The sequence below is a fragment of the Nyctibius grandis genome, chromosome 26, assembly GCF_013368605.1.
Source record: "Nyctibius grandis isolate bNycGra1 chromosome 26, bNycGra1.pri, whole genome shotgun sequence".
Classification (NCBI taxonomy): domain Eukaryota; kingdom Metazoa; phylum Chordata; class Aves; order Nyctibiiformes; family Nyctibiidae; genus Nyctibius; species Nyctibius grandis.
This window is the reverse complement of record NC_090683.1, coordinates 7,214,637-7,234,376: the sequence shown is the minus strand read 5'-3', so window position 1 is coordinate 7,234,376 and position 19,740 is coordinate 7,214,637. Positions and strand designations below refer to the sequence as shown.

The window sequence follows — 19,740 nt, the reverse complement described above, 5'->3', positions numbered from 1 at the left end:
AATAAATTGTAGGAGTAACTCAGCGAGACGACACTCCAGCAAAACAGCCATTTCAAACGTGTCTCCAGAAAAGATGGAAGCCGTTTGTTTGCTTGAAAGGAATCATTTAGCAAAAAAAAAAAAAATAAAAGAAGGAAAAAAAGGTGGTGTGGGGGAAGAGAGACGCCACGAGCAGGACAGCGGGGCCGGGGACCCGAGGGCAGCCGGGCTGCGCAGCGCGGCAGAGGCCGAGGGCTGCGGCCTGAGGGAGCTTTTATTGATTACTGATTTTTATTGATTAACCCCCGGCGGAGGGTGCACGGTCAAACCCCCGCCCTGCGCCCCCCGCTCTGCGCCCTCCTCCCCGGCACCGGCCGCGGACCCGCCGGGGAAGCGGCCCCTCGGGGCGGCCCCGGCGGGGCGGAGCGGGGCGGGGCGGGGCCTCCCCCGGGACACCGGGCTGCGGAGGGGCGCCCGGGAGCGGGCGGGGGACCGGGGACGGCGCCGCCCCGCCCGCCGCTCCGCTCCCCGCTCCGCCCCCCGGACGCGCCCCGGCTTTTCCCCGCCTGCCGCCGCCCCGCGCCTGCAGCCGCTCCCGCCGCTCCGCTCCGCTGCGCCATGTCCGCCGAGCCGGCCGCGGCCCCGGCCCCGGCCCCGGCCCCGGCCGCCGCCGCCCCCGCGCAGGTCCCCGGCCCCGAGCCGCCGGCGGACGGCGGGGAGGCGGCGGAGCACCGGGCGCTGGTGCTGACGGGCTTCGGCGGCTACGAGAAGGTGAAGGTGCAGGCGCGGCGCGGCGGCGGCCCGCGGCCCGGGGAGGTCTCGGTGCGCGTCCGCGCCTGCGGCCTCAACTTCGCCGACCTGCTGGCGCGGCAGGGGCTGTACGACCGGCTGCCGCCGCTGCCCGTCTGCCCCGGCATGGAGTGCGCCGGCACCGTCCGCGCCCTCGGCGACGGCGTCAGCGACCGACAGGTGAGGGGCGGCCCGGCCCTGCCCGGCCCCGCCGCACTGCGGTGCCCCGCCCGGGCCCCGAGCCCCGGGGGCCGGCGCCGGCAGCCCCGTTCGCCGTCGGGGCGGGCGGCCCGGCCCCGCAGAGCCGCGCTCCCGGCTCGGGGCCCCGCGGGAAGCGCCCTGCGCGGTCCCGCCCGCGGCGGCGGACAAAGCCCCCGGACAAAGGGGCTGCGCGGGCGGGACGGGCGCGGCGCGGCCCCGCCCGGGGCTCCCGCGGCCCCGCTGCCCTCGCCCCCGGGCGGCAGGAGCTTCGCTGCCTGCCCGCACTGCGGGCCGGGGTCTCTGGGCTCTGCAGTCGCGTGGAAAAGCTGGATGCCGTCGTGTTCCTTGGGGAGCGCACGGTGTATCTGCACGCACGAGATTTGCTTGTTGGTGGCGAGCGCTGGTGGGATGTTGGGCTGAAGCATGACGGTGCCGTTTCTGAACACGTTTGTGACCGACCTCTTAAACTGCACAAGCGTGAAGGGAACAGCTCCAGCCGCTGCAGAGCTGTCCAGGGCCATCCGAGGGCGGTGCGGGGTGGGCACGGGCAGGTTAGCTGCTCTTGGCGCTGGGTGTGCGGCCCGCGAGCCTGTGGCTGCTGCACTTCTAGCAGCTCGGGGGACAGAGGAGTTGGCTCTGCACGTCCCAGGCCTCTGGATCTTAGTGCTGTTGCAATTACGGTGCTTTAAGATGATTCTTGGGTGCACAACTAGCAAAACAGTGTCTCGAGAAAACCCAGTGTGCCAAAGATGATTCCCTCCCCTCTAGGAAAACATCTTGGTTTATTCAAGTGTAAATGCCAAACTCGAGCACACCAAGGAGCCTTTCTGCTCACTGCCTTGGCTCTGCCTCTTGTTTGCTTACTGATACGACTGCTTGGTGTGTTGCCATCTCCTTCCTGCACAGCGAGCAGATGTTTCTTGCCCAGTGGGATAAGTGCAGATTTTGGGGGATGCCTCAGACTTCAGGCGTGAGGCTTAGACATGGGAGGTTTTGCTAAGGTTGGACATGCCGTTTCCAGGGTTGATCCTGTTAAGCATTGCCCCACGCCTCCTGCCTGCGGGCAGAACGATCCTTGCAAGGAGCAGCAGTAATATTTCACGGTGTTCAGACTCCTGCTCCCAGCTTGGGCAGGGAGGGCAGGGCATGACCCCCATCCCTCTTACCTCGTTGAGGGTCTGTTGGTTTGGGCAGCTGGCAGTCAGGTGGCACCTGCGGTCCCTCTGAGGCTTCTGGCCTGTGCCTGGGTCTGTGGCGAGAGGTGCTGTGGTGTGGTTTGCCCGACGAGTGGAGCACAGGCTGCGGGCTCCTGCCCAAGCCCGGGGTGCTGCAGACCTCTGCGCAGAGAACAGCGCACGTGTACCTGGCTCTGGCGTACGGAGGGCAAGGGTGTGATGAATTCTGCTAACCTGGGGCTTGTTTCAGACCACCTTGTCCTCTGTTTGGTTTTAGGTTGGCGATAAGGTAATGGTCCTGGCTCGCTCGGGGCTCTGGCAAGAAGTCGTGAACGTGCCAGCCAGTCAGACTTTCCTAATGCCTGAGGGGATGAGCTTTGAGGAAGGGGCTGCTCTTCTTGTCAACTACATCACTGCCTACATGATCCTGTTTGACTTTGGAAACCTGAGACCCAACCAGAGTGTCCTCATCCACATGGCTGCAGGTGAATAGTTCTTGCCAGCCCGTGCTGAGACTCTTGGCCTCAACATGCAGCTTCTGAACGGGTGGCACGGGCGAGGAAGGGATCAGAATGGGGCTGGACTGACAAAACGTCGCCTGCCAGAGATGCGGGCTTCATGCTGACCCAGGCGCTGGCAAATGCTGAACCATTTCCCAGCAGCTGGAGTCGGTCTCCCCCAGCATGTGTCACAGGCGTCAGCCTGCCCCAGGCAAAGCCTTTATTCCGTACCCTCGCGGCGCTGTGCCGTCGCTACAAGCAGGGATAATTTACCTATTCAGAGGCTTTTCTGACTGCTGGGGCTGTTTGCTTCTAAGTCTTTCTCCCTGCTGCTTTTCAGGTGGCGTGGGAACTGCTGCCATCCAGCTGTGCAAGACTGTAGAAAATGTCACCATTTTTGGCACTGCGTCTGCCTCCAGGCATGACTCGCTCAAGGAGAGCGGAGTCGCTCACCCCATTGACTACAGAGCGGTGGATTACGCAGAGGAGATCCGGAAAATCTCTCCCAAAGGTACCGTGTGGTGGAGGAGTTCTACAACTGCCCTGCATTTCCTTCAAGTGCAAAGAAACTTCTAGTTACTTTCAATTCCCTCTAGGTGTTGACATCGTCCTGGACCCCCTGGGAGGATCCGATACGTCCAAAGCATTTAACCTGTTGAAGCCGATGGGCAAACTCATCACTTACGGTAAGCGTGAGCAGCGTGCCCACAGCCCAGCGCCTGCGTGGGGGGGACCGTGCGATGGCGGGGTGGGGTCTGCACGGGAACGCTCCGCGCTGCCCCGTGCCTGGACGCGCAGCCGCGAGGGAGCATCGCTGCTGCTGACTGCTGCGGGTGTTGTAGTTCCGTTATTTCATGAAGGTCTTTAGGATGCTTCGCCTGGGTGAGGCACTGAGGGGGGGTGAGATTTGTGCCTTGTCCCGAGAGCTCTGGTCACAGGCTCCAAGGCTTTGCCCTCCCATGGCGAGACCTCTCTTCAAGCACGAGCCGGTGCCTGCAGGGGAAGCTGGAATGTCCTCACGGAGGAACGCTGGCACAGCTGCTTTGTCCACGCTGACTTAATGCACAGCACTAATAGAGCCTTGCTTTTCTTCTAGAGGATGTGTGGGTGATGAGGTTTGAGGCTACTGAATACTTGTCTCTCCATTCCCCAGCCCTGAAACACTGTGATTTTGTCCTGTAGACAAAGCCCTCACACAACCCCCAGTGGGATTCCAGACACTTGCACCAGTGTGCTGCTGCTGCTGCCCCAGCCATTGCAGCGTGTGGCTCCCCTGAAGAGGCCTGGCTGTAGGAGAAGGGGAGTGCTGTCCTGCCAGCCTGGCTGGGTGTGACTTGTAACCCTATTGCCTCTGCCCGCACTCCACTCTAGCTGTGCTGCCGCTGCCCTCCTAAAAGAGGAGCTGTTCTATATTTTTGCAATATATGGGTGCTGATAATCCAAATTCTGCGTATCTTGAGGCCGAGGCAGGTACCTGTTTCCACTGAAGGTCAACTGGGCAGATCCTGATGCGATCCGGTTCTCGCCTCTGTCCTCCCTCACTGTGTGAGCAGCTGTTACCCTGCGTGTTGTCTGCGCTGTTACGTGGGATGCCCACTGCCTCTTGGGTTGGGTTGATTCCAGCTCATCTGTGGCTTGCCTTCTTTTTAGGGGTAGCAAACCTGCTCACTGGGCAAAAGAAGAACCTCATGGCTATGGCTAAAACCTGGTGGAACCAGTTCAGCATCAACGCCTTGCAGCTCCTACACCATAACAAGGCTGTGTGTGGCTACCACCTGGGGTATATGGATGAAGAATTTGAGCTTATCGGAGGTGTTGTAGCCAAGCTGGTTAACCTGTACAGCCAAGGCAAAATCAAGCCCAAAATAGACTCCGTGTGGCCCTTTGATCAGGTGAGTCTGAGCTAACATACAGGCTGGCAGCACCCAGAAATTACTGGGCGATTGTTTTCTGCACAGTGAGCTCTGGATCAGCGTGAGCACCGTGTTCATGGGGGCTGAACTATTGCAAATGTTTAATAACCATCTGTTCTCAGACATTCGGTGCCTTTTTCCTTTTAACATATTAAGGGGGGATAAAGTGGCTGGGCTCTTCTGCTCCAGTGCACAGAGCCGAGCAATGCCAGACAGCGTCCCTGTGGAATAGGGCAGGTGCTCAGCTGTGCTCCGTGGGCAGCAGCAGCCCATGGAGGGGCTGGGTTGTGCATCAGACTGGAGACTGCCCTGCGTCTGCACCCTGTAATTAAGCAGACAGATGGGAAGGTTGCTGCTGCCCTTCCACGGCTGAAGAAGAGCCCACGCAGTGAAGCAGAATGAGGATGTTGGAAGGGAGTGGCAGGTTTTTCAGCAGCTGATATGTCCAGGCAGAGTCAGATTCTTCCCCTGGAAATCCTTTGCTGCGGTAGGACCTACTGCAGGGGAGCAAAGGACTTGGTAATGATCAGTTGGTGTTAGTACCCGAGAACTAGACTGATGCAAATGCTTAAGGAAAACTCTGTTGATTCCAGGCCTGGCCCAGGTGCTGTTTTGTTTAAAAATAAATATAATAATAAAAATCTGTGCATGTATTGTTCTGTGGTTGTGTGGATGGTAAAAGCATTGTCCTTCTGGCTGTTGGCTGGGTTTCTGCAGTGCTCCCCTCTGTTTGGGAAGGAAGCTGTGGTGACACACACTTCGTTCTTCCATGGTTTGCGTAGCAGAGCATCCTATGGTTGATCTGTGTGAATTCTGGAGGAGTTTACCGTGGGCAGGCTGGGGTAGCTGCCCAGCTCTGTCCAAAATGCATCTGTGCAGAGGCACCAGAGTGCTTGGCACTTGCTTGGGCTGCCGGGAAAGCTGCCTGTGGGTTGGCCCTCAGACTAGCCTGGGTGGACCAAGGGGCCAGGAAGGGCATGGCTGCGCTGTGTGGCGAGTGTGGGGCTCACGAGATTCCTGTTGCTTCCAGGTGGCAGATGCCATGAGGCAGATGCAAGAGAAGAAGAATATTGGAAAGGTCATCCTGGTTCCTGAAGCACCCAAGGAAGGATCCAAAAAAGAAGAGAACTAAGGAGGAGATGTGTGCAGATTGTGAATTCATGGTTTAACTCCCTGATCTTTGGGACCTGGAAATGGACAGATCAGTAGCTTCCATCTTCACCAGTACAAGAACATCGTGGTTAAAGTTCAGATGAGGTTTGCATGCTCTCGTTGTGACTGACCCTTTGCCAGATATGCCTCCTGCCCTAGCTCTCTGTTTTGAAACCTGTTTAATTCATACATTTTTCTAATCACTTGTTTCTCTACTGAATTTCCAAACTAACCTTGTTTTTCTCTGGCAGTGCAGCTGAAGCTTCCAGGCAGGTGGAGATTAACAGCGGCGTAGCCTGTCACTGTAAAGTCGGGATGTAACACACTGTAGGAACTGCCAGGCATCCCCACAGAAACCGAGCCCTGCTGAAGCCTTTGTGCTGTCACCTTGGAGAAGCTTGTTCAGCAGGAGACTGGGCCCAACGTAGGGTGTTTCCTCACAGCCAGAGGGAAAGCACGGCTGGCCTAGTTTAATTCTGGCACAGGCTACTCCTCTGTTTACACTAACCACGCTCTTTCCCCTCTGCTTCCGTGGGCCTCTAACACCAGTCAGGCAGTAACAGGTCATGTCTTTGCCTTGTAACTAACCACCCTGGCACTTTGTGGCATATTTGCAGTCACTTCTCTGTGCAGTCGGCAAATAGCCTGACGGGCTGGGCTGGTCTGTGGCTGAAAACAGCAGAAAAGTGTCAGTTAGGTGACTCGGTCCTGTCCACTTTCTGATTCCAAACTGTGTAGGGAGATCTAAACCGTGTCTGACTTCTAGAGACTGCAGGGACTCAACTGTGTCTCAAATGACTGGAACTATTGATGTTGGCCCTGTGCTTTATTAATGTTGGTCTCCAAGCTGGTATTGTTAAGGCTGAACTTCACCCTCGTGTTTGCATTTCCAAGGGCTGTAGTGTTGAATTGGACTTCAGCAAGATGGGAACAAAATGAGCCCCTGTTAACGCTTGCTTTGTGCCGTGCCCTGTGCGCTGGGGCCGTGTTGCAGTTTGGGAAGTGACCTGCAGGAACCAGTCCCGTAAGCCTGCGTCCCAGGAGCTGGGGCTGGCTCTGGCTGGGGCACGCCACTCACTAAAGCTATGGCCAGGTTACTAGCGTAGATGGTAAACTGCCCAGCTTTGCATCAAGCCTCTTGGCCTGGGCATCTTGAGCAGTTTAAATTGTGCTTTCCATTCCCTCCTAGCTCATCAGATACCCGCTCAGCCCAGCTCTCACCTCGTGGGTCAGTGCTGCAGTAGGGCTTGACTCTTCTTCCCCTGAAACTGGAGGTCTTGGGACCCTTGGGCTTTCTTCCAGCACCGAGGGTTTGAGAGCTGCCTGGAGTGCTCCTCCCAGACCAGAACTCAGTTTCTCTTCCTCTTTTCCTTCTTGTGTGCATTTGGAAATGCAGCTGTGCAGAGACCCAAGCCTAGTTCTGTGAGCACTTCACGTCCTGGGCAGTGCCTCCCTTCCTGCTGGACCCTGTTTGCAGCCCTGAGTGACTGTGGTGCTGTTCGTGCTTGCTTTGAGGCTTTGTCATGGATTGTAGGTGCTGCGGGCTTTTAGGCTTCACTTTGGATTTGAAAAGGTAAACCTGAGGGCACCAAGAGGAGCTGCCCATCCTGGCAGAGCTCAGGCTCCAGGAGCAAAACCTTGCTACTCGGGGTCCTGCTTAACCAAAGCCCAAGGAGGGAAGGCGTTTGCTGGGCAAAGGGCCCCGTGTGCGAAGCTCCTCTGCTGCTCGAGAGCAGCCAAGCACTGCGCAGGGCTGGGGGTTCCTGGGCAGGTGAGGAGTGGGGCTGCTTCCTCGGCCAGCTCTGTCCTCCAGCGGGGCTCCTGTCTGTCAGAGCAGCTGTATTTCAGGTGCGTGGGCTCGGTCCCTGGTTCTGCCGCCTTTTAGAAATGTGTAGGCACAGCTTCTAGGGAGCTTGCCCTGGCTAACTTTGAGTATTAAAACAACCCCGTTCCCTGTGACCTCAGAGGAGGGCTGAGCCCTGCCACAGACCCTTCTTAGTCCGTCTCTCGCACTTGATACATGAACTTCATAAACATGGTCTGATGAAACTCACAAGCACAACTTTTAACCTTTCTGAATCCAAAAGCTTGCTGCTTCTCCTTTCCGCCTGCCCTGTCATGCTAATTCAGATTAAGTCCAACAGTGTCTAATGCTGCTTTACCAGGTGTGACAACAGAAGGACTGTCTATATTGCTGAAATGGGAAGTCCGGACCTGTTCCTCTGAGAAACTGGACTTCACCTTGATGAAAGAGCAGCGTGCTCAAATGGCACACAACCCCGCACGTCTTCAGGTTCTGCACACTTGTAAAGGGGAAAGCTGTCACGTTGTGTTTCACAGTAACACCTCCTCGCTGTACTCTCGCTCAGCGCGTGCTCGGTGCCTTACGGGACGGCCGGGGCCGGGCAGCGCAGCGAGGCGCTCGCAGCCTGTCCCTCCAGACGCAGCGTGGAGGAGGGAGGCGGGAGCCTTGCAGCTTCCCGTGGCGCCCCTCTGACACGCTGCCTTGCAGTACACCACACAGTATCTCAGTGCCTTCTTCCGCGTGCCTCTAAGGACTAGGAAGTCACTGGAGCCTTTTCCCTTCTGGCCTTTCAAAGTATTGCCAAAAACCTGTTAGGACTCTTGCCGGCTCCGCTCTGTGAGCACCGGTGATGCAGTCTGACGTACTGTGAATCAGACGCTCCCTTTCCGTGTGCTGCAGCCTTTCCAGGGCCGTCCTCGTGGGTCTGTGCTCCCCGGGGTACAGAGCCAGCGCAGAGCCCTTGTCTGCCCCGGCGCAGCTGCTGGCTCCGGCCAGTCCTCGCGCGAGGCTTTATCTGCTGCCCCAGCCTTGGCTCTCGGGAAACAATCCCGGCTCCCGACTCTCTTTGGGTAGCTGCTTGTTTATCTTCTACCTACAAATTCCTGAAGCCCTTATCAGGGCAGGAGTGCTAAGCGGTTACTATCTGTTGGAGTTTAGCACTGACTTTTATGTCCCTTGGTAGCAACAATGTTTTCTACAGAAAGGCCAAGGTCAAATCTAACCCTGCTCTTGGCTGCCTCACCCATCAGTGTTCTGCTCGAGGGGGTTGTGGCTCATTGTTTTTTGGTTTTGTTTCTTGTATTTTTTTTTTTTTAATGGACAAACATTTTATGGGCCAATACGTATAGAACCTATGTAAAACAACTTCAAGTGTCTTAACTCAATAAAGTTAACCAGCAGGTTTGTATACTAAGGACCAAAGCAAAAACCAAACAAAAACCCTAGGATAAAAATCATTCCACTCAATGTTGCTTAACTGTTTAGGGCAAAGTCGTGCTATTGAGGAACTGGGATATTTCTGTGCTTAGATCACATGTGCCATTCCAGCTATTAGCAGTGCAATTTAGTGTTTATTTTACTGATTGTCTGACCCAAAGGTTGTGCTGTCAGGAGTCCAATGGAGAGCGTGAGTAAGGAGTTCATGAGCAGAGGAGAGGCGTCCCCGGCCCTGCCTTCCCAGACTGGGCCTGCTGGCCTTGGACAAAACGCAGCTCCTTTGCTATCACCAGACAGCTTTGTCATGCTTTTGACTCTGGTTTATCACACCCGTGTTGCACGCTGGCTGCAGGAGGGGATGGGAGCGGCGGCAGCCTCGGCTTGTGCAGAGGAGCAGGAGCCCTGCCAAGCACCTGGGGACGGGGGAAGGAGTTTAGCTGTACGTTTCACTTCAGACACCTGTATTAAACTAGAATTGATTGACCAGGGAGAAGTGAGCAGCACTGCGAGCCTCAGGCTTTACTTGGTGCAGGATCCTGGCCCACTTACAGCTGCTGTCATAGGTGTAAAACCACTCTTGTTGCCTAACGAAGCCTCCAGCGTGCCAAGCCCTGGTGATGGCAAAGCGTGACTGGCAAGTGGTACATGAGCGTGATGTGAAATGCATTAGACTCTGAGCCTCTTACAATGTATGCTCTGGTCTGCACTGTCTGAGTCGCGTTGATTTGCAGATATGTGATGTGAGTGATATTCATCCTACAGACACATGGAAAATCTTTGTTTAAAAAATATATATTCTGCTTTGTGCGTGTAACCAAGTTGGACAGAAAGCAAGTGTGCCAATGCTGTTTACATGACTATGCTGTGTAATGCTCCTCTGTCTAATGTTACCATATGCCTTATGTGTTTCAAATGTTAATTAAAAGCATAACAAAACCCTCAATGGCATGCTGCTCAATCTTCTGTTGGAACGAACCCTCTGCCCCCAGCTCAGCCTCTGGGGCACTTTTATTGCTTTTCCAGGCAGTCAGTGGGTGGACACATTCAGTTTATAAACTCTAACGCTGCCAGCGTGAGAAGATGACTCTGCTCTCAAGGACAACTGTTAATTGTTGCCTCGAGTGTTGCATTGATCTTCTAATGCCCTGTTCTGGAGGGCAGCTATGGGGAGTTTTGTTCACAAAGCCCTTAGCTGGCCTCCGCGCTGGTCTGGGTGTCTCTGTAGCCAGTTGAGATTGAAATGGGTGCCTGGGGTGATGGTAAGACAAGGTGTGAACAACCACTACTAAAAAAATGTGGGAATAAATCGTTTATTTGTGGATTTCTCCACTAGAGGCTATCCAGTTTTTGTCAGCTGCAAAGGAAGGTGAAGCGAAGGCGTGGGCTGCGGCTGCTCGGGCAGGGAGGCTCAGGCGATGCCCAGTTTCTTCAGTACTGTGCAAACCTCACGGAGGTACTGGGCGTCGGGATAGCCGTTCCTGTGGGGCAGAGAGGGAGGTGCTGTAAATCCTGCTGTGGTACTAAAACCAGGGAGGGGAGCAGCAGTTTATTTTTGCCCCATCTCTTCAACAGGGGCTGGGGCTGGGGGAAGTCCTGCTCCTGGGGAGCTGCTGCTGCCCGCAGGCACCCAGAGCTGGCTGAAGCTGTAAGGGACCAGGGCCCAGAATTCTTGGCCGTGGGGAACTTAGGGGGTGTAGGATGGGCAGGGTGCTCCAGCTGGAGGGTGCCAGGGCTGGTCTGCCGCACCCCAGCTGCCCTGTGAGCTGAAGCAAAGGGAGGCACCAACTCTGCCATTGGGGGAGAGCCTGGAAGAGCCACCCCCCCACCAGGATTTGTTGAGCTGGAGCCCATGGTTCTCCTCTTCTGACTGCTAAAAAGAAAAAAAAAAACAAACAACCCAAATTGGAAGCTGGGATGAGCCGGGCCATACCTTGCTTTGCCTCCATCCCAGGAGGTTTTGTGTGGGATAAGGCCCCATGTCACTCTTTCCTCTCCCTTGCAGGACTTGATCTGGAATGTCAGCCCACGCTCAAACGCTTTCTTCAGCAGCATTGCTGTCTTCTGCCCTTCCTTGGTGTCAGGCAGGAAGGCACAGAAATCCCCCCCTTTGTAAGGCTGTCCTGGGCGGGGGTCACCAACCTTAGAACAAGAAGAAAGCATTTTAAACAACCACCTGAGTGCTGTTCCTCAGACCTGGCATCTGAGATTCTGTCCAGCTTGAAAATACACAGACCACTGTGGCCCCCATGGGCTGCTAGTCGCTTTGCACTAAAACCAGAGGTCACACGCTCTTCAAAGGCAGCAAACTGCTCCCAAACCTGGTGTGGAGCTTTTTGCCTTCCATGGGGCAACACCTCTGCTGCTTTGCCTGTGGGGCATGGAGCTGTAGCTGCCCCCCCTCCACACCCCCCCCTCCAGCCCCACTGACAGAACCCATTGCATGTCCTGCAGCAGGATGGGGAAGACCCCATGGTGGGTACCTACCCCTTGCACGCCATCAGGGATGCTGTAGGCAACCTGGAGCGTTAGGTCTCGATAGTAGCCGGGCAGACTCTGAGACAGGGAGGAGATCTTGAATGTCCCGGAGATCTTGCGGCTTGGGGCAACTGAGGGGGAGCTGCAGCAAGCTGGCTGCGTGCTGTCCGCTGCAAAACATGCCCTGCACAAGGCGTGACCGCAGGGGGCCTGGCAGGTCACGCCTGAGCCCTGGCAAGCATCGCACCAACCCAGAGGGGTCTTGCCGCTTTCCTGTCCAGGGCTGGGGCCTCTTGTCTGCTGTGATGAGCGGTCAGGCTCCTCCTGCACATCGCTCCTGCCCGTTGGGAGCAGGGTCCGTTCCTGGCCCCTGGGCTCGGCTACAGCCTGAGGTGGCTCAGCAGCCACAGCCCTGTACAGCCAGGTGGGCAGGGAGTGAGGAGCACCGTCTGCTATGGGACCTGGGGACCGCAGCTGTCCCAGTGCTTCATTGTGGCCTCCTCTGCTCTTGTCGCTTGCAAACTGGAATCTGTCTGGCAAAACCTGCTTTAGCCGTGCAATGTCAGGCTCCCCCACAGACAGTTTTGTCTTCAGCTGTTCCTGGAACTCCCTCAGACCAGCAGGACTTGGCTTATCCACTGCGCTAGGGCTCAGAGGGCTGCTTCCTGCTTGCACAGACCCAGAATCAATGTGGTCGTTGGCCTCCTCCTGCCCCAGTGCCTGCCGGAACCTCCAGGGACTGGGGGGCCTCTTCTCCTCAGCCTCTGGCAGCTGGAAAGCCCTGAGCACATCTGCGTGGTCTGCTTTATCGCTGCTGCTCAGGTGCTGCAGGCCCATCTGCAGGGACTCCAGGCTGCCAGGAAGGGCTGCACCCAGCACCGCGTCCCGGTTTCTGCTCGGCTGGATGACACTTGAGTGCCCTGAACTCTCTGGTCCTGGAGACAAGGATGAAGACTTCAGGGCATGGAGCCTCCTGGAAGAAAACACGTGGAAGGCCTCAGTCACTCCTGGCAGCATCTCCTTGGGGCAGGCAAGATATAGCTTGTACTTGTCTTTGCTGAGTCCAACCTGGAGGGAGTTTCCTCGCAAGAGGCTGCACAGTTCACTCAGGGCACTGTCATCCGGACCATCTACAGCGAGCTCCGAGTAGCTCATGCTCTGACACACAAGGTCGGGACACTTCTGCACAAGAGCTTCCACCTTCCATTTGGCCTGGCAAAGCTTGCTCCTGTCCGCCGCCCGCAGCGTCAGCACGGTGCAGCCCCCAGCACGGCGCTCCGAGAGCTGCACGTCCCTGCACACCTCATCAACAGCAGAGCGGCAAACGTCCTTCAGGTAGGACCACTGCAGAGAGTCCAGGCTCATCTCTTCACTCACCCTGCTGTCTCCACTGCCTGCCCTGCCGGTGCCCTGGGGCTTGTCGCTTTCCTTTGCCCTTGGCAGGGAGAAGCTGTTGGACCGTCGCAGCAGAGGCCTGGATTCAGAGGGTTTGGAGTCTAAAGCAGAAGAGGTCCTTGTCATGTCAAAGGTACCAGATGTGCTAGCGACAGGGTGGTGCTTGACGGGACCTGAGCCTTTAGAGTCCCCAGGATGCTGCGAAGTGCTGTTTTCTTTGCCCCCAAAGGGAGACAGAGCCTTCTGTCTTGTAGGCCTGGCACCTCCTTTCACGTGGTCCCATTCTTTGGGGACCTTCTGCTGAGACTCTGCTGCTGACCTCAAAGCCACATCTGTTGTAGAGGCACGAGGCTGGAACTGCTGCGTCAGCACTGTTGGGTCACTTGGACCTAGAGCATCCGTCTCTGATAAGGGCTTTCCAGAAACCTGTGCCTGTCCCACTGGTGGAGAGTCCTGATTCAGGCAGAGGCCCTGGCTGGCCTGAGACCTGTCAGCTTTCAGGGTGCCGAAGTTGGCAGCCAGCCTGAGCTCACCTTTCAGCTCCAGCCTGCCTGGGCTGAGCCTGGGGGCTGAGGTGTCCGCAGGCGCTTTGGGCTTGTGCAGCGCAGCCTCTGTGGCACAGGAGGCTGCTGGGTGTGAGGGCAGGGAGCTGCTCAGCATGCCAACCGTGCGTGCAGCACGACTTCTGGTGCTGAAATCCTGAAGGTACTGCTTGGCCTGGGAGACATCAACAAGGTTTCCAATAAGATAAAGCTGCTTCTCATCCTCATGGCAGAGCAACTGGGGATACAGTTCCTGCAGCTCATGTGTCAGAGCCCTAAGTGCCTCGCTGTCCATATCCAGTCCTCCCTTGGTGATCTTCTCCTTGCGCAAGCTCACCTCCAGCTGCTGGTAAAGCTGCTGCAGGGCCAGACGGGCCTGCCCCAAGGCGTCCGTGTCCCCAGACATACCTGCAGATGGCTGGAGGTACAGTATGGCAATGCCATCGCTGCTAACATCCACCACATCCACACGATGCTGGCGTAGCACACCTTGGTACTCGGCACTGCAGAACCTCTGCATGTACAAGTAAATGTCCGAGTCCATCACTAGGGAAAAGTCCTCCAGCTGTTCCGCAGCTTCCCCGTCCACCGGGCCCCGAGGCGATGGGACTTTAGCTGCCTTTTCACACACCTGGTCCCAATTCAGCAGCTTTGGTGTCTCGTGCGCTGACTCGGTGGAGTCAGGCACTTGCTGCTGACCGTACATTCTGGTCTCTTTGGCCACATGGCTGGAACCTGGCAGGAGGATCTCTCCAGCGGCTTGGCCCTTGAGGTTCAGGCTGCCCAGGAGGTCTCTGCTGAAGGCCTGCAGCTCAGTGAATGGTCCCTTGACTATGCAGTGTGTGTTCTTGGAGTCGAAGCTGAACTGCACGTTGGTGTAGCCTTTATGCAAGTTCCTCAGGAGGGTTTTGCCATCAGGAAGTTTGCCGTAGTCAACTATCACACAAGCGCGTATGAAGATCTGCAAGTAGATAGCAAAGGAGTGAAAGCAAGGGCCAAAAATAAGCCCCTCCAAGGCACAGGGGGAGGACAATGCACCTGACACTCCCCACAGCCCCCGCATTACTACGACAGAAGAGACAACACGATCTGCCACCTCTCTCTCAGCATCCTGCTTTCAGATGAGATGGGAGCATAACACAGCCAGGACTGAAAGACCCACACAGCCCAAGCAACCCCTGGACCTTGTACCCACAGTGAAACGCTTTCTGCAAACAAGGAACACGAGGGGCAAACTGCACAGAGATGCAGCCCCACTTCCACACGCTGGGAGCTCTGCAAACAGCCCAAACCCAAGAAATCCACTGTCCCTTCTGCATCTGAAGTCACCCTCTTGCTCTCCCAGAGCTTCGGCTGCAGACCTTCAGTCTGGCACCACAGGCTTGCAGAAAGGCCTGCAATGCCAGGCTAGCTCTCACGCCCTTGCTTTCAGTGCTCAGACGTGAAAACATGAGACGTGGCTACTGTCACACTCTCTTGAAACTGGAGGAAGACGCAAGACCTCTCCAGTGCCTCCTAGACACCAGCACATCTGTCTCCTGTGCTCTCCTGAGAAGGAGAGAGGAAAAACACACTGTGCGTGTCCAGCTAATGACACGGCAGAGGTATTAACGAGATTCCCCCATGGGATCACCAGATGGGCTGGGGAGAAGTGCCCCTTCCCTCCAGTCTGGCTATTCCTCCTTGCTTTGACAGGCACCAACACTGAATGTGCAGCCTGCTTGGCTGCCCCTGCGTCAGCAGCACAGAGAAAAATAATTCCTCATTTGCATACGAATAAAAATGGATTTGCTTTACGTCTAATTAAGAGTAAAGGAGAGAGCGAGGTCTCCCTTTGCCAGCACGTCTGCCAGGCACAGGCGGGTCTGGGAGCCAGCGGGGCCGTCGTGGCCGCCGGGCAGGAGCCGCCTGCTCCTCGCACCTCGTCGGGGCTCAGCTCCTCGGCGTGTGCCGTCACTTCCAGCGCGTATTCCTTCCCTCCGACCGACAGCACGTGGGTCTTGGCCTTCAGGATCCTCTGGGCCACTGGGTGGGAAGAGCCGCGGGCACCCGCGTCAGCCCGGCCGGTGCCGGGGAGCCGCAGCCCCGTCCCTGCCCCAGCGCGGGGCAGGACGGGGCCGGGCGCTGGGAGCGGGGAGGGCCCACGGGCAGGACCCACGGGCGGGACCCACGGGCGTGCCCGGCCCGGGGGAAGCCCGTCCCGCCGCGGCCGTTACCTTCCAGCGCCTCGAAGGTGATGAGGGCGCAGGGCCGGGGCCCGGGCAGCACCCGCACGTCCGCGATCTCCCCGCCGCCGTTGCGGGAGCGCAGGAAGTGGATGGTCAGCTTGTCGGCCACCCTGTCGGGGGGCAGCTCGGCGGGGAGGCCCCGCACCCGCACCGTGCGGCCCGCCATGCCCGCGGGCAGCGGGGCGGGGGCCCGGGAGCCCCGGCAGCAGCTGCCCCCGCCCGCGGGGCCTCGCCCGCCCCGGCCCGCCCCCCCTCGCTGCTCCGGGCGCTCACCCGCCCCGGCCCGGCTCCGCCCGCCCGCCGAGCCTCGGCCCCGCCGGCCTCAGCACCGCGCAGCCCCGAGCCCTGCGGCCCGGCCCGGCCCGGCCCCGCTACCTGCGCCCCGCTCCGGCCCCGCCGCCGCCGGGAAACGAAAGCGAAACCGGGGCCGCCGCGCCCCGGCCGGCACCGCCCCTGCTCCCGGCCCGGCCCAGCACAGCCCGGCCCGGCCCAGCCCCTGCCCCCGGCCCGGCCCCAGCACGACAGACACGGCGCTCCCGGCAGATGCTTTAATCCCCACCGTGCCCAGGGGCCGGCGGCCGCGCGGAACCCCCCGGCTTTGGGGTGCGGGGGCTAGCCAGGGCTGGCCAGGGCTAGCCCGCGTCCTCCGTGAAAAGGGCCACCCGCTGCCGGCCGGCCGGGACGTAGGCGAGCGCTTCCACCTCTCCCCCGCCGCGGCTGGCCTTCTGGAAGTGGATCTCCAGGGTGTCCCTCATGGGCTCCTCACCCAGCACGTCCGGGATCCCCGAGAGCAGGACGGTCCTGGGGCAGCGGGAGGGCTGGAACTGGGCAGAGCGGGGGTGAGCTGAGGTCCCTGGGGCGCCAGGAGGGCGCAGGGAAGGGTCCCCTCGGGCTGCACGGCAGCCTGGGGAGCGGGTCTTCAGGAGCCCCTGCCCGTGCTGGCTCGCCCTGGGCTGGCAGGTGCTGCTTGGCACCAGGGTTTGTGCCCTTACCTGCAGGTTAGTGATGTCCCCACTCATGCACGGTGATATTTTGAGCTCATATTTTCCTTTCCCAATAAGCACCTGGATGTGTCCTCTCGCAATCAGCGGCTCTGCCACTGCAGATGGAGAGGAAAGCCCTGAGCCGCCCAGGCCCCTGCCGAGCTCCGGGGGAGGTTACATCCCTGGCACAGACACCAAGGCTGGCACTGCCCTGCCCCAGCTCACCTGCACCAGCACAGTCTCAGGGGAGACAGAACAGCCTGGGCTCACCCTGCCTTCCCTTTCCCCACACACACAGCTCCATCTGCTCTCAGGAGGCCTGTGCCCCCCAGAGGTGGCTGGGCTGCTCCCCCTTGGCCCGCAGCCCGAGCTCAGCACCCCCCATGCACCTCCGTCCTGTGCGAAGGTCAGCACCACCTGGGCCGAGTTGTCCAGGAACTCCCTGCTCTCCACCTCGCCACCCCCATTCTTCGTCTTGCTGAAGAAGAGCTCCAGCTTGTCCAGCAGTGACTCCTCGGGGATGCCCAGGCTGGGCAGGTCAGACACGAGGATGCTCCTGCTGCTCCGAGTCATTCTGATCTGGGGGTGGCAGAGGCCGGGTAGCACCAGGGCAGGGCTGGCCCCAGAGCTCAGGGGAGCAGCGCAGAGCTGCGGTGCCGATGCACTGAGCTGGGCAGGTGCCGGTGACCTGGCAGAGGCGAGCTCGGGGAGCGGCCGAGCAGGGCACAGCAGAGCTGGCGCGTGCCCAGGGCAGCTCTGCAGCTGGCCGCGGTGGGGGGAGCAGCCGGCCCTTGCACCTACCTCCAGGGCAGACGGCAGCAGTATGTCCACGGGCGCTGCCTGCACTCGCACTCTGCACCGGTCCAGCTCCTCCAGCTCCTCCCCGCAGCTCAGCTCCACCACATGCTCCTTCGCCTCTATGATCCTCTGGGCCACTGCAAGCAGGGAGAGCCCCAGCACCGGGGGGTGACCGCCTGCTCCGAGCGCGGCGCAGGACAGGGCACGGGCAGCTAACGCTTTGGGGAGGGGGCATAACCCCACGCAACGCCGGCAGAGGAAACAGAGCTCCGAGCCGTGGCCCAGGGAGGGGACGCGGGGCAAAGCCGATGGACCAGGACGCCAGGCTGTGGCAGTGCTCTTCGCACCCTTACCCTCCGCCTCCTCAAAGGTGATGAGAGCTGAGCCCCCCAGCAGAGGGTAGCGGATCACTGGGGTGAGCATCAGCTTGTTCATGTCCTCCTTGTTTGTCACCAGTCCCTTAAACACCATTTTCTTCTCTGGCAAGGCAGGCAGCATCTAGGTTCAAGTACACAGACAGTGTCTGTAGGAGACTGTACCCCACACAGGACCTGTCCCTGCCAACCCACAGGCTAGAAACAAGCTCATGGCTCAAAATAAACAGCTGTAGAGCCTCAGCAGAGACTCTCCTGGGGTCCGGCGGTGCCCAGAGCCCCAAAGCCATACCTGGAGCTTCTGGCTCTGGCAGAGCTCGCAGGAGCTGTGCCAGTCGTCACCCAGTGCCCAGCTGCATGCGCCTGCAGCCTCTCCAGCCAGGCTCGTGCCCTTGCCAGCAGACCCGAGTGCCCACACACGCTCCGTTACCATTGCCGGATCCTCCAAGAGGGCCCTCTTCCTCACTTCTTCCAGTTTCTTTTTCAGCACCTGCTTCTCCTGCCTCAGTTTGTTCTTCTCCTCCTTTGCTAGAACAACACCCAACTGGAAGGAGAGAAAGACGGGGCAGGAAGGGAACCACCAGGGTGCGAGGGCTGCAGCACGCTCCCTGATTTAAGCACAGCGCTGTGCTTGGACACAGCTCCACCCACGCTGCTTTTCTGCTCCTGACTGCAGCCCTGCCCTGGCTCCTCACGCTTTGATTCCAGCCCTTCCTCCACCACCACGGCACTTCTCAGCACAGGCCTGACGTAACGTCCCGTGAAACCTCCACCGGGTCGACAGCAAAGTCATCTCAGAGCAGTGAGCTGAGTGATGCAGTCCCACCACCCACTGCCACATTTCCAAGCCCAAGACGGGTCCTCCAACCACCAACCTGGCACGATCTCTCTTCGTCTCTGTTTAAAGACATTTGTTGCTCAAGACTTTTACTGAGAAGCTCTCCCTCCTTCCTCAGCTCTCGTGTCCTTTGCTCTACAGCTTCCTTGTTCATTTGTAGCTTTGCTCGGTCTTGCTCCAGAGCACTACAGAGTTCCTGTGAGAGGAACCATCAGGCAGCGAGACCCTGCAGACAGCGAGACCCCCGACCGGCTGCCCGGCCCCAGCACACGCTGCTCGTTCGGGAAGGAGGGGGCTGGACACCGGGGCGGTTTGGATCCCCCCGGCCCAGCTCTCCCGGACGCAGCAGGACGCACCTTGCAGCGCTCGATCTCCTGCCAGGCTCGCTCGAGGGTCGCCTCCGGGATCCCGTCCTCCAGGCTCCCGACCAGGGGCAGCCGGATGAAGGAGTCCTAAAGGTGGGAGGAGGCTCCTCAGCCACGCTGCGCCGAGCCCCCGCCACCCCCGGGCCGGCCCCGCTCCCCTCGGCCCCCGCCCGCCGGTCCCGGGGCTCAGCCCCTCACCTCCTCCGAGTCCATCTCCGCGGCGCTGGCGGCAGAACGGCAGCGGGTCAGGCGGGGCCGGGCACCGGGGCCGCCCTGCCTGCCCGGGACCCCACTGCCCGTGGGACCCCGCTGCCGGTGACCCCGCGCCTCCTCCCGCCCTTCGCTTTCGCTTTCGCTTCCCCGCCCCGGCCCCGCCCCGGGCGGGCGGTGCCGACCCCAAAACCGGATCTTTGCACCCATTCCCCGCTGCCCCGGGGGGACGCGCCGCCTGCCCCTCCCACCCGCACGGTACCGGACGCACGCGAAGGGAACGGAAACCGTAACGCTCTGCCGCCCGGTGCCCGCACCCCGCCCCGCACCCGCCGGGCCCCTCAGCCAGAGCAGAGGGAGGGCAGCGGGCACCGGGACCCGACCCCCCTGCTGCCCCCGGCCTGCCCTCTCCCAGGGACCCCCGCTTCTGCGAGCCGAGACCCCCGCGGGGGCGGGAAGGGGCAGACCCCGCCGCCGCGGAGCGGGAGGTGCCGAGGACGGTCCCCCAGGGACGGTCCCCCCGGGACAGCACCCTCAGCTCACCCCAGCAGACACCCCGCAGCGCTCCCGGCCTGCGCTGGC

General features: G+C 59.5%; 3 protein-coding genes across 3 annotated transcripts; 1 reads left to right on the top strand and 2 right to left on the bottom strand.

The window, feature by feature from the left end:
• Positions 1 to 597: 597 nt before the first annotated feature.
• On the top strand, positions 598 to 9,893 carry VAT1 (vesicle amine transport 1). The gene is made up of 6 exons (XM_068419047.1): positions 598 to 948; positions 2,422 to 2,629; positions 2,985 to 3,155; positions 3,241 to 3,330; positions 4,295 to 4,536; positions 5,588 to 9,893. Exons 1-6 carry the CDS (start codon positions 598 to 600, stop codon positions 5,687 to 5,689), a joined length of 1,164 nt encoding a protein of 387 aa, XP_068275148.1. The 3' UTR covers positions 5,690 to 9,893.
• A 351-nt stretch (positions 9,894 to 10,244) lies between these two features.
• On the bottom strand, positions 10,245 to 15,777 carry LOC137673776 (uncharacterized). The gene is made up of 5 exons (XM_068418782.1): positions 15,579 to 15,777; positions 15,284 to 15,387; positions 11,435 to 14,323; positions 10,881 to 11,089; positions 10,245 to 10,428 (listed from the first exon to the last, which is right to left on the bottom strand). Exons 1-5 carry the CDS (start codon positions 15,754 to 15,756, stop codon positions 10,359 to 10,361), a joined length of 3,450 nt encoding a protein of 1,149 aa, XP_068274883.1. The 5' UTR covers positions 15,757 to 15,777; the 3' UTR covers positions 10,245 to 10,358.
• A 347-nt stretch (positions 15,778 to 16,124) lies between these two features.
• IFI35 (interferon induced protein 35) lies at positions 16,125 to 19,304 on the bottom strand. Its single transcript, XM_068418761.1, has 9 exons — positions 19,147 to 19,304; positions 18,940 to 19,035; positions 18,621 to 18,779; positions 18,176 to 18,289; positions 17,725 to 17,869; positions 17,375 to 17,508; positions 16,963 to 17,152; positions 16,583 to 16,689; positions 16,125 to 16,414 (listed from the first exon to the last, which is right to left on the bottom strand). The coding sequence occupies exons 1-9, from the start codon at positions 19,159 to 19,161 to the stop codon at positions 16,223 to 16,225; spliced, it is 1,152 nt and encodes a 383-aa protein (XP_068274862.1). The 5' UTR covers positions 19,162 to 19,304; the 3' UTR covers positions 16,125 to 16,222.
• Positions 19,305 to 19,740: the final 436 nt, after the last annotated feature.